This window comes from Colletotrichum paranaense (assembly GCF_030867605.1).
Source record: "Colletotrichum paranaense strain IMI 384185 chromosome Unknown Scaffold_1.1, whole genome shotgun sequence".
In the NCBI taxonomy this organism is placed as follows: Eukaryota; Fungi; Ascomycota; class Sordariomycetes; order Glomerellales; family Glomerellaceae; genus Colletotrichum; species Colletotrichum paranaense.
In genome coordinates this window covers 2,644,132-2,658,203 of record NW_026848959.1, presented here as the reverse complement: position 1 = coordinate 2,658,203, position 14,072 = coordinate 2,644,132, and the positions used below count along the sequence as shown (strand labels likewise).

The 14,072-nt window shown below is 28.9% G+C and overlaps 2 protein-coding genes across 2 annotated transcripts; one reads left to right on the top strand and one right to left on the bottom strand.

Annotated features, from left to right (window-relative positions):
* Positions 1-3,049: 3,049 nt before the first annotated feature.
* CPAR01_00944 (alcohol dehydrogenase) lies at positions 3,050-4,293 on the bottom strand (the record flags this gene model as incomplete). Its single annotated transcript, XM_060485234.1, has 4 exons — positions 3,050-3,230; positions 3,298-3,652; positions 3,719-3,809; positions 3,868-4,293. The coding sequence occupies 4 exons, from the start codon at positions 4,291-4,293 to the stop codon at positions 3,050-3,052; spliced, it is 1,053 nt and encodes a 350-aa protein (XP_060356091.1).
* Positions 4,294-5,233: 940 nt separating this feature from the next.
* CPAR01_00943 (iolS) lies at positions 5,234-6,424 on the top strand (the record flags this gene model as incomplete). Its single annotated transcript, XM_060485233.1, has 3 exons — positions 5,234-5,398; positions 5,460-5,637; positions 5,688-6,424. The coding sequence occupies 3 exons, from the start codon at positions 5,234-5,236 to the stop codon at positions 6,422-6,424; spliced, it is 1,080 nt and encodes a 359-aa protein (XP_060356090.1).
* Between the last annotated feature and the right edge of the window lie 7,648 nt (positions 6,425-14,072).

The window sequence follows — 14,072 nt, the reverse complement described above, 5'->3', positions numbered from 1 at the left end:
CGCACTTAGGGCATATTATATATATTATATAATTAAAAAGTATACCGTATTATATAATTTCTTTTAAAAGCGTAATCCCGTTAAGGTCGATCTTTTATACTTATAAAGTTAGAAAAAAACTACTATATAATAATTTTAATATAAAAACCGCTATATAATTTAGAATAAGTAAACTACCCTTTATATAGCGGCGCTAGCTAAAAAGGTTAATAATAGAGGTTAGTTATAAAAGTTAGAGGTAGCTTTTAACCGTAGAGGTTCTAAATTTTAATAATAACGTAAAGGTTTTTAAAAAAAGGGCTAAAAAGGCTAATATCTAACTACTTTATTATATTAAAGCTCGTAAAAAAAATTTTTATCCTTATTATTTTTAATATTACTTAAAGCTTTATTTAAACTAAATAAATTTACTAAATAAACTTATTAAATAAACTTATTAATATATAAACTATTATTACCTCGTTAAGAACTTACTCTTTTAGTATATAATTAATAATTAATAAACTAAAAATACCCCTTAATAAGTCCCCCCCTCTAAAGCTCGATAAATTATTAAGCCCCCTCGACGCCCTAACTATCGTAATTAATATAAATACGCTTAAAGAGTAGCGTAATACTTTTTAATAATATAAAATCTAGCTAAGTAATAATATAAACGCTATAAATAGCCGGGCCGGTATAAATATTAAAATTTAGTATATTAATATTAATTTAGAAATTATGTTTTATAGAGCTAGAAATTCTTTTAATATAGGCTATATTATAAATATAAAAGAATATATAAGGGGCCTCCTAACCCTTAATAAAAAAGAGTATATAATATAAGATTTAGCTACTTATACGGGCTAGTATTAAAAGGCTTTATATATATTAAAATAAGTATAGCTTACCCTTTAAATAGCTAAAAGCAGTAGAAAATTAGGAGTTTTAATTAGTAATTAAGTATAGAGCGTAATATACTTAGCTTTTTTTTAATACGTAATATATAGTACGGCCCTAGCGGATTACTCTATTAGGGAGAAGTTAAAGAATATAATATAACATATTTTATTATAACTAACCTTATTTAAAAAAAGCTAATTAACTAATTAAGCCCGTATTACTTATAATAATTAAAGTATAAATAATAAAAAACGAGGCTATTTATTTAAAAATAAAAATAAGTTAATACTAGTTAGTTTTATAAAAAGAATAAGTTAACTAAGTTAAAACTAAATATTAAACTTATTTTAATAATAAATAAAGAACTAATTTAGTATTTTTAATAAAGAGAAGATAATAAGGAATTATATAAATAAATAGCTAATATAACTTAGTATTTAAAAAGAATAAAGCTAATAAAAAGTAGTTTATAATAATAATAAATTATTATAACTACGTTAAAAAAGGTAGTTAAATAGACGTTATTATAATTTATTTTTTATATATTTTAAGTATATAATAAAAAGAAGCTTTACTTATTTAAAATTTGTAAAAGCTTATATTACTAACTTATTTAAAATTTATAAATCTTAAATAAGTAATATAGTAGTTCTAAACGAGTATATAAGTTATAGTAATATTCTTATTTTTAAAAATCTTAAATTAGAGCTTAAGTTAAAAAGGATAATAAAAATAACTATATTAATATAGTTATTTTTATTATTTTTATAAAGAGGTATTATTTTTTTAAACTAATTAAAAAGTAAAATAGTAACGCTAATATAAGAGTAACGTTAGTATATTAATTTATAATACCGGTATATTAATTTTTATAAAAGTATAAACTTAAAATAACTCTTTTTAAAATAAAAAAACTATAAATAAGTTATATAATTATAATTATATAATAAAATAAAAAACGGATACTTATAAATAAATAAAATAAATAATTATAAATAAATAAAACGGACGATTATTTAATAAATAGTTAAGTAATAATAAATAGGGACGTTATAAAAGATATATTTAAAAATAAAACTTATATATAATATAAACTTAAGCTAGGTTTAAAAATAGACTTTTAATAGCTTTTTTAATAATTAACACAGTATTAGATTTTACGATCGTTTTTAATTATTTTTATTAAAAACCCTTAATAATAAGACTATAATTAATTATTAAAGCCTTACTTATTTTATAATTTATAAATATAGTTTTAAAAAAAGCTATTTATAATTATAATACTATTTATTTAGTCCTTATAGCCTTAACTTTTACTAATATACTTATTATAACTAAATAGCCGTAATATTTTATTTACGTTAATACCCCTATAATAACTATATAATAATAGCTAAAACTAAGTATACTTTAATATATTCTTAATTAAATTAAATTAAATTATTATTAAGCGGTTGCGCGCGGAAATATTTATTATAATTTATATATTTAGTATTAATGCGCTTATAGTAATAGCTCCGCTTATTTATTAATTATAATCTATCCTCATTTATACTTAGCTCTAGTAATAAGCGTAGTTATATACTATTTATTTATATAGACGTAAGTCTGGTTAAACTAGCTAGTATATACTATAATAAAAAGCTAGTAATCTCGATCGAGGCGATATATTAGATATATAAAAGGCGGACGTGCGGTTAGAAACTAGTGGGTCCTTACTAACGCCCTTCCCTACTACTAAGTTCGGTAGCTTATATTCGCGCTTTGAACGTTATGGTGATTTTGGGTTATATACAGTCATAGTAACAGCAGAACAGATTGAGAGTGTAAAAATCTGCTCTTTTTACTCAACAACAGTAGTAAGGCGCATAGCTAGCAAGCTGAGCAAACGAGCAACGGACAGCCCAAATACATTAGACGTACCTAAGCAAACAGTCCTACTCTAATACGGATGTTTATATTCCATGGGTGAGTCCCCGTGATGTCCGCAACGCATTGAAGCTCGGCATATCAAGGACGATCGTTCTGTTGGACAGAATCTATAGGCGAATTGTATGCTCGCCAAGTCAGTCTGAATCTCACATTTTCGGAATTCCGAGTTAGTTGTCTGGTGTGGATGTGCCAATGTGCACACTAAGCCCGAAGGATACGTGATCTTGCCGAGAATTTAGGCCGCCACCTGGACGACGATCTTGCCGACATGCTTCCCAAGTCGTAGGTATTCGAACGCGGCGGCAGACTCGCTAAATGGGAAGACCCGGTCAAGGAGGTGTGTCAGGGTGACATTCTTCTCCTCCAAAAACTGATTCAACTGCTGGAAGTCTTTCCTGGAACCTACTCTGATACCCCTGTGTCATCGCTGTTAGGTTTGTCTTCGATACATACACTGCAGCGAACAGAGAACGCTCGACTTACTGTATCTTAGCTGACTTCTCTAGAAGGCCCAATATGGCAGAGGGATTCCAGCCGGCTTCGTATCCATTCATCACCCCAACAAGTGAGATGGTACCCTCCCACTGAGTCAAGAGTTGGATATCCTCAGCGACGCTCGAAGGACCGGCATTGTTCAGGACAACGTCGACGCCTCTTCCGTTTGTGATGCGCCGTACTTCTTGTTGCAAATCGCTAGTTGTTTTGTAGTTAATTCCATGAACTTTGGAGTTGAAACTTTTGATGGATTCGATCTTCTCGTTTGTTGAAGAAGTGATGATGGGCTCAATACCGGCGGCAAGGCAAATGGTGAGGGCGAACATGCTGACACCGCCGGTGCCTATATCCTCAAATTAGGCGCCATCCAATGACCACATAAACGAAAATTCCACAGATGCATTCTTACCTTGCAAGAACGCGCTGCAAGTTGAGGGTAACGAAGTTGGAGCGCCTAGGGCATTCCAAGCCGTGACACCAGCACAGGCTAACATGGACCCCTACGCTCTGACTTAGCCTTCTTTTCATCCAACAGACTTAGCTTTCAAGCTAACTGACCTCTTCCCAAGTAAGGTGCTTTGGGAGCTTGACCAAGTACTTATCCTCGAAGACTGCGTATTCTCGTAAAACGCCAGAGACATTGCCGCCGAGAGCCAAGCTGACGTTGTCGTCGCGCCGGTCAATATGATTCAGATCAAATATAGCAGAGACACGGTCCCCAGCAGCAAACTCGGTGACGGCCGGACCGGTACGAATTACCTCAGCGGCACAGTCGGAGCAAGGGATGCCGCGATCCTCGATTTCGACAGGTATCGAACCAACAAGGAACGCAACATCTCGGTAATTAAGAGACACGGCGTGAATCTTAATCAGGACGTCGTGTTGGTCAAGACTGCTCGGCATAGTCTCGGTAGACATCTCGATAGTTCTAGGGAAGTCGCCGTTGGTGCGGCGGAACACCGAGTATGTTGCAGGTATCGCCATCGCTAACGAGATGCCGAAGAGTAGTACCTTGGTTGGTAAGATGTTAATGACTTTGGTGGTGACTGACGCGTTGTTGTGACTCTTACTTCTCATCGTCGCTCCTTGCGGGTTCATGAAGTTTTGATTACGTCTGTCAGACACGACTCACTCCTAGAAAAAGCCACTTTCACTGCCTCGCAAAGGGAGGCGTCTCTTTTTGGCACTTGGTCCAATGGTTCGGCGCGATAACTTCTAATAGCCGGGTGGACGGCCTCGCGGCGCACCTCTCGGACTTGCACTTGTCCCGCAACCGAGTGTCGGTATTCGCCGGCGGAATTGGCTGCGGGGTCTTTCCTTGGGCTAGACCCAACCGGAGACTTCTTATTCTGAGCGGAGCAATCCCGCGCCGGCACCGACCCGAAGTCGACTTTGCCAAGATTCTGTAGATAACTGAGCAATGGATAATCCACGGTCTTATGTTCGGCGATATTCAGGTTGACAGACCATCAGGGTCGTACGGTGATGCTCGACCCATCTCTAAACCATCCCTGAACCATTCCTGTCCGTGCAGGCCAAATTTTTGCTGCGGAGTCCGCTACCAAATCCGCTCCGACATTCCCCACTGCATATGCCGTCCATGAGCTCGGTGAGCTGGCCGATGGATATTATAGGTTGTCGGAGCAATTTGACTCTTGAGGCATCAACCATCATATTGCACTTCTGCATGACAAATGGCCGTTGCACTCCACCCAAAGTCCGCTATCTTACTACCGCCAAGACTCAAGAAGTAGTACTATGCAAGTGTTGTTGACGGATTTCCTACCAGGCCTGCAGTCACCTGAATATATAGGTGCAGATGGACGTCCCGTGTTAGATTTGCCAGTCGATGCATCATACCTCTGCTTGGTAATCTCCAATCCTGGCACTTACCTTGTTGTCGACTCTATCCTCTCCAATCATAATGGGGGTTCCGCAGCTACCTCCCCGACTCAAACAGTCTCTGGAAGATACCACCGTGTCATATCGTCAACTCGGCAAATCGGGACTTCGGGTATCCGTGCCGATCCTCGGCTGTATGGGCTTCGGTGATCCCCAGGCCATACCGTGGGCACTTGACGAGGATGAGGTACGTGATCCTCTGGTGCACGCTGATTGCCAGTGCTGCGATCGATTGATTTCATCCATAGGCACTGCCGCTTCTCAAAGCAGCATATGACAGAGGTCTGAATACATGGGATACGGCAAATTCGTACTCCAATGGTAAATCCGAGGAAATCATCGGCAAAGCCATCAGCCACTACGGTATCCCACGTGAAAAAGTGGTGATCCTTACCAAGTGTAATTTCGCTGTCGGAGAAAGCGCCGGTACGTTATTCCTTTGGGCTTAGACGTTCTTCGTCTTGACGATATTATAGAGGAGCAACAATTCGCCTTCTACGCCGAGTTCAATAGGTCCAAGGACTATCAGAACCAGTTCGGCCTCTCGCGGACAGCCATTTTTAATCAGGTAGATGCATCGCTGAAGCGCCTGGGTACCACGTACATCGACTTGTTGCAGATCCACAGATTCGACAGCTCCGTGCCCATGGAGGAGACGATGAAAGCTTTAGATGATCTGGTACGGTCGGGTAAAGTTCGCTACATTGGCGCGAGCAGCATGTGGGCAACCCAGTTCGCGCAGCTGCAGTTCTGCGCCGAGAAGAACGGCTGGACCCAGTTTGTGAGCATGCAGAACCAGTATAATCTTCTCTACCGCGAAGAAGAGCGTGAGATGATACGTTTCTGCAATGAAACTGGAGTAGGCCTCATTCCCTGGGCTCCTTTGAGCAGGGGCCGACTTGCGCGGTCTACAGCCATTCAAACGGGAAGGGCCCTTGCCGACACTGCGGCTACGACCGGGGGACACGGTACTTCGGATGTTGACCTGCAGATCATCGGTCGTGTCGCAGATATTGCCACCAGCCGGGCTTGGCCAATGGCACATGTTGCACTTGCTTGGCTCAACAAAAGGGTAACTAGCCCCATAGTTGGGTGTAGTAGCATTGAGCGCCTCGACGAGGTGGTGGCAAGCAATGGCAGGGAACTGACGGACGACGAGGAGAGACTGCTTGAAGAGTTGTACCAGCCCAAGCCCACTTGGGGTCATCTCTGAGGCGTGGCGATGTTCACCAGTCAGGGAATTTGTTCTGTGAATGACACTGAGGAAAGTTTGAGGCGGAAAACCTAGCAATTCAAATACTATATTTTGTGTGGATGAACCGGCGCGACACGATGTAAAGAGTGTGAAATTTGATGGTTTAGATACTTTTACAGCCTTGACTGAGGTCTTGGATTTTCGTGTCTTACGAACACTCAGTCTGGGTCGCGGTCTGGTTCCTATAACCAATGAAAGGTAGGCGGATAACACTTGCCGTTGTGGATTGTAAAGTGGTGTGCATTATCGTGAGTTTTGTTCCTTTTCCATGAATAGTAGTGGTAAAGTTGCGGCATTCAGGGACTAGAAGGTCATACGAGCAGGCGCGTTAATTAGATCTATAAACTAAGGGATAGACTAGATTCGGTGTTATAATAGGAAAGAGGATCGTAAAGGTTTTATAGTGCGCACACTACTTACGACATCGAGTTTACTCCTTACCTATACAGAGCGGGAGAACCCACTGTTATTCTAATATAACCTAAGACGTCTCGAGAGCCAGGCAGGGCCTTATATCCCTTCGGATACTGAGTAGCGTCAGTATATCGAAGTGCGGGATACGCCTAATAAGAAGAGGGCAAATGCCCTCTCTAGTTATAAAACTACCCGAATATATAGATTTCGACTTTTATAATTATTTTAATTATAGAATTGATACTGCTAACTTTTAAGATTATAAAGAGCGTTATTTTTTTACTCATAGCCCGACTATAAATATATCTTTTTATAATTAGTTCCTTTTACTAAGGGGAAAGAGTAGGTAGTAAAGTAAGTAAAATATACTAAGGCTACTTAGTACCGGCTCTTAATATATATATAGTGTTTATTATACCCTAACTAAGTTATTTAGGTCTTATATAATTATTTATATATTCTTTATTCTTATTTATTTTTTCTTTTTAAAAAAGTTTTATAAGTCTTAACTATTTTTATATATATTAATTTTAGTCTTATAAACTAATATTACGGTTATTATTATAAAGGTAACTCTATTTACCTTATTATTCGCCTTATTATTAATATTATATAAGTAAATTATATACTATATTAATTTACGTTTTTCGTGAATTATTATAAATATTAATTATATAAGTAATATTACTTATATAAGCTTACGTAAGTAATAAAAAGTATTAAAAAGTAACGGAATAAGCTAGAATTCTCTTAAGACGGAATTACGTATTACGATTACGTATTTATTTATATATACGCTTATTAATTCTATTATAATTAATAAATTATAGAATATTTTAGCCCCCCGACGGAGTAATTTACCGGGGCCGTACTATATATTACGTATTAAGGAAAACTAAGTATATTGCGCTCTATACTTAATTATTAATTAAAATAGTTAACTAACTTAACTATTATCTCCTTTTTATTAATAGTTCTTAACTTTCCGCTACTTATTTAAAAAGCGAACTATACCTATTTTAACGTATATAAAACCTCTTAATACTAGCCTATATAAGTAACTAGATCCTATATTATATACTCTTTTTTATTAAAAATTAAGGGGCCCCTTATATATTCTTTTATATTTATAACATAGCTTATATTAAAAAAATTTCTAATTTTATAAAATATAATTTTTAAATTAGCATTAATATATTAAATTTTAATATCCGTATTAGCCTAGCTATTTATAATATTTGTATTATTATTTAGTTAGATTTTATATTATTAAAAAGTATTACGCTACTTTTTAAGTATATTTATATTAGTTATAATAGCTAGGGCGTCGAGGGGGCCTAAGAATTTATTAAGCTTTAGAAAGAAGGACTTATTAAAAAGTATTTTCAAAAAGTCCTAGCCCGCTAATTATTAACTATATACTAAGAGAATAGGTTTTTAATAAGGTAATAGTAATTTATATATTAATAAGTTCGTTTAATAAGTTTATTTAGTAAATTCTTTTAATTTAAATAGAGCTTTAAATAATATTAAAAATAATAAAAATAAAAAAAATCTTTACGAGCTCTAAGTAATTAAATATTAGCCTTTTTAGCCCTTTTTTTAAAAGTTTTTATATTACTATTAAAGTTTAGAATCTCTATAATTAAGGGCTACCTCTAACTTTTATAACCGATTTTCATTATCGACTTTTCTAGTTAGTACTACTATATAAGTATATTACTTAGCTTATTATTAATAAGTAATAAGGTAGCTTATCTATTCTAAATTATATAGTAGTTTTTATATTAAAATTATTATATTACGTTAAGTATATACTTAAAGTATATTACGTATATTATATAATTAAAAAATATACTATATTATATAATTTCTTTTAAAAATATAATTCCGTTAAGGTCGATTTTTTATACTTATAAAGCTAGAAAAAAACTATTATATAAGATATTTTAATAAGAGGTTTTATATTTATATAGGAATTAATATACTAATATCGTAAATTAATATACTAACGTCGCTCTTATACTAGCGTTGCTATTTTATTTTTTAATTAGTTTAAAAATGTTTTATTAATATAATTAAATTTTATTAAATACTTATAAAATATTTTAAGTTTTTATTCTTTTATTCTTTTTATACTTAAGTTATATTATTAAGCCTCGAAATCTAACTTATAGTATTTATTTATAATAGTTTTTATAATTAGAGTTAAAAACGTTCCCTAAGGCTAATCTTAAAATAATACCCTTATTAAAAAACTTCCCTTTTTATAAGAACGATTATTAATTAATTACGGCCTCTTATTATTTTTTAACTAACTATTATTATCTCCCTTTTTAAAAAATAACTATTCTAATATTAGCTAATTTTATAAAGTTAATAATTTTAAAAAATAACGCGACTTTATTACCGAGCTCTTAATTAATATATTATAAAATACGTAACTTTTTATAAATAATTACTTTAATATAAAGCTTATATTATATTTTACTTATTATTTCTTTAAAAAAATAATAAAAACCTAGCAGACTACCCTCTTACGACTTTTTTTAAAATATAACCCCTCTCCCCTAAATAAATAATTTTAATAACTTTTTTATTTTATAATAAAATAGTTTAATAATACTCTTTAACTTATTAAATAGATTATTAAAACTAATTAATAGTTAATAATAGTACTACTCTAATAATAAAAATATATCCGTTAATAATAATAAATATAGGGTCCCTAAGTTAACTTATTACCCTATTTACCCCTATAGCTATTTTTTATTTAAAATAAAGCGTTTTTCTAAACTATAACCTCTTATTATACTTTAAATAACCGATCCTCCTCTCTTTTTATAACCTAAATCCTAAACTTACTGATTCTTAATAATTTAAAATAAACTTATAATACCTTTTTTAACTAAGTTAATAATTTTATAAGAGTTAATAAATTTAGTATTATAAAGCAGAATAAGTATAAAGCTCGAGGCTAAATTATTTAATATATTTTTTAATATAATTAATTTAAAAAGCCTAAGCTTATATAAGGCGCTAATATTTAATAATATAAATCTTGTAAATATAATTATAAATAATAAGTTATTATTAAAGCTTAAAAAGAGGATAAATAGCTATTATATTATTATCTAAACCCTTAGTATAAATAGTATAATTATAGCCCTAACTTTAAAACTTTTATATACCCTTTATATTAAAAGCTTATTAGAATAGTTAAAAATATTATTAAAACTATTAGCTAACGAGTTAGGATTCGGGCTTATAATATACGTATTATTATTTAAAAATGATTTTTAGAATCCTAATTTATTTAATAAGATATTTATAACGCTAGGGCTCGTATAAATTAAAAAAAACTAGCTAGATACTTACTAATTATAATATTATTTAAGCTATTTAATAAGCAAAATATCCTATATATAATAAAATAAGTAAACGACGAGCTAAACTACTTTATTAACCTTATTTAGACCTTTTTTTACTATCTTTAAATATAAAAGTAATTTTTTAAAGTAATTAATTTTAATAATACTTATAATACTAATCGTTTTAAACTCCCTTTTTTTTAAGTTACTAAGTAAACTTATTTTAAATCTATTTATAATACCGCATTCGGCCTTATTAATAATAAGAAATTAAAGAGTTTTTAGTTTTTTTTAATAAGTATTTACTAACTTATAGATTAATACTTAATCTATTACCTTATTATTATTATTATAAACTATAATAAATAAATAAAAACTATATTAAACGAGTAGTTTTTAAACGTTTAGTAATAACTTTATATTTGTTATATTAACTTTAATATTATACTTAAAACTAAATAAAAATAAGTTAAGAACCGTAGTTATAGTAATAATAGTAATAAGTTTAATAATAAGGGATATTAATTACTAATATAAATAATAATTATACTAAGTAATAAGGATAAAACTTATATTAATACGCTTATTAATAAGCCCCGCCCTTATATATATCGTAAAGTCCTTATAATATAAAAACTTATTATTTTCGCTAAAACTAAGCATATTTTTAAAAAAACCTAGACTAAGCTCTATAAAAAGTTTAATAACTAATACCTAATCTTTTAATATTTTTATATAATATATTTATTTTTAAAAATATAATAAGCCCGTTATTTTATTTAAAAATATTAAAACTTTAATACTCGTATTATTTTTAGTACTAAGTTAAGTAATAATAATATTAAGGATTATTTTTTAAATAGTTTTAGTTATTTATATCGGTTTATTAACGTTATATAAAATATAATTAGTAATTAAGAACTACGCTTTTATTAAGCTTATATAAAAAACGAGGTACTTATAAACTAGGAATATATAAATACTTATTTTAAGTACCTAAATAAACTTTAAATAATACTTTTTTTAAAATATATTATTTTAATTAAGACGTAAAGCCGGCTTATAAAAAAAGTAATATTATTTAATAAAAGGCTATTCTTAAACCCCCTTAGATATTATAATTTAAATTATATTATTTTAATTAAACTAAGTATTTTATATTATTATAAGATTTATTTTAAAATATTAAATTTAGCTATTTTTAATAAATAAAAAGTATACCCTTAGTAATATCTTTAAAAAATATTTTTTTTAAATTTATATTACTAAATCTTTAATTTTAAAATTATCATATCCCTCTATAATAAGTTAAAAAATATAATATAGCCTATTTTATTATAACTAGCCTTATTTAAAAAAGGCCGGTTAGCTAATTAAACTCGTACTATTTATAATAGCTAAAATATAAGTAATAAAAAGCGAGGCTATTTATTTAAGAATAAGAATAAGTTAATACTAACTAAGTTTATAAAAAAAATAAATTAACTAAGTTAAAACTAAATATTAAGCTTATCTTAGTAATAAATAAAAAGCTAGTTTAATATTCTTAATAAGAGGAGGATAATAAGAAATTATATAAATAAACGGCTAATATAACTTAGTATTTAAAAAAAAATAAAAAAAATAAAAAATAGTTTATAATAATAATTAATTATTATAATTATATTAAAAAAAAGTAGTTAAGTAGACGTTATTATAATTTATTTTTTATATATATTAAGTATATAATAAAAAAAGCCTTATTTATTTAAAATTTATAAAAGCTTATATTACTAACTAATTTAAGATTTATAAATTTTAAATAGGTAATATAGCAGTTCTAAACAAGTACGTAGGTTATAATAATATTCTTATTTTTAAAAATCTTAACTAGAGCTTAAGTTAAAGAGGATAATAAAAATAGCTATATTAATATAATTACCCTTATTACTTTTATAAAGAGGTATTATTTTTTTAAACTAATTAAAAAGTAAAATAGCGATATTAATATAAGAGTAACGCTAATATATTAATTTATGACGTTAGTATATTAATTCTTATTTATATATAAGTATATATTTACTTACTTAGACCTTTTATTAAGGAATTCTATATTATTAAATTAAAGTATTTTAATAGCTTAAATAAGTTTATTAGCTTATTTAAAAACTATATTTTTAAATTAAAAAGTATAAGAGCTATTATTAAAAATATAAACTAAAAAACGGTCTTTATATCGGCCCTAATTAATATTTTTCTAATTTAGGCTAATTAATAAAGGTCTAATTTAAGACTTAAGAGCCCCCTATTTTAGAAGCTCTTATTATAGATATATTAAACAAAAATAGGAGAGAAATTAATAATCTTATATTCAATAATACTATTAAAAGTAATAAATACTTTAAAAATAAGTATATTAAGTCTAATAAGACTTATTATAAACTAAATACTAACCTAAATACTAACTCAAATTACTTAAATAAGCTCTTATATTAACCTAAACTAAAGTAGCCCCAAAATCAGCCCCGAAACTAGCCTAACTTCTTTTACAAAAAACTAGCGCCCACATAGAGATTTAAACCCTTAGCCCTTATAATTAAGGAATTATATAATACATAGTCCCGACTACTATACTATAAACCTACTTAATAAAAATTATTAATCTTTTCTCCCTTATATATTACCTAACTCGATTCTAAATAATAATTTAAACTTTTTAAAAGAAAATACTAATAATTCGACTAATATTAATATAAATATAACTAAAGAATAGTTTTATAATAGTTTTTTTTTAGCTTTATAAATATAAAAGATCGACCTTAACGGGATTACGTTTTTAAAAAAAATTATATAATATAGTATACTTTTTAATTATATAATACGTATAATATATCCTAAGTACGTGCTTAATATAATATAGTAATTTCGATACGAAAACTACTATTTAATTTAGGATAGGTAAGCTACCCTCTTTATTACGTAGCGGCGCTAGTTAAAAAAGTCGATAGTAGAGGTTAGTTATAATAGTTAATTATAATAATCGGCCGTAATAGTTAGAAGTAGCCTTCCTTAACTATAGAGGTTCTAAACTTTAATAATAACGTAGAGGTTTTTAAAAAAAGGGCTAAATAGGCTAATATATATTACTTATACTAGAGCTCGTAAAGATTTTTTTTATCCTTATTATTTTTAATATTATTTAAAGCTATTTTTTATTAGCTTTATTCTTTTTAAATACTAAGTTATATTAGCTATTTATTTATATAATTCCCTATTATCCTCCCCTTATTAAAAACGCTAAATTAGCTTTTTATTTATTATTAAAATAAGCTTAATATTTAGTTTTAACTTAGCTAACTTAATTTTTTTTATAAACTTAGTTAGTATTAACTTATTTTTATTTTTAAATAAATAGTCTCGTTTTTTATTATTTAAACTTTAGTTATTATAAGTAATACGGGCTTAATTAATTAACTAGCCTTTTTTAAATAAAGTTAGTTATAATAAAATAAGCTATATTATATTTTTTAGTTTATTATAAAAGGATATAATAATCTTAAGGTTAAGGATTTAATAATATATATTTAAAATAAATATTTCTTAAAAACGTTACTAAGAGTATACTTTTTACTTATTAAAAATAGCTAAATTTAATATTTTAAAATAGATTTTATAATAATATAAAATACCTAGCTTAATTAAAATAATATAATTTGAATTATAAAATCCGAGGGGGGCTAAGAATAACCTCTTATTAAATAGTATTACCTTTTTTATAAGCCGGCTTTACGTCCTAATTAAAATAAGATATTTTAAAAAAAATATTATTTAAAATTTATTTA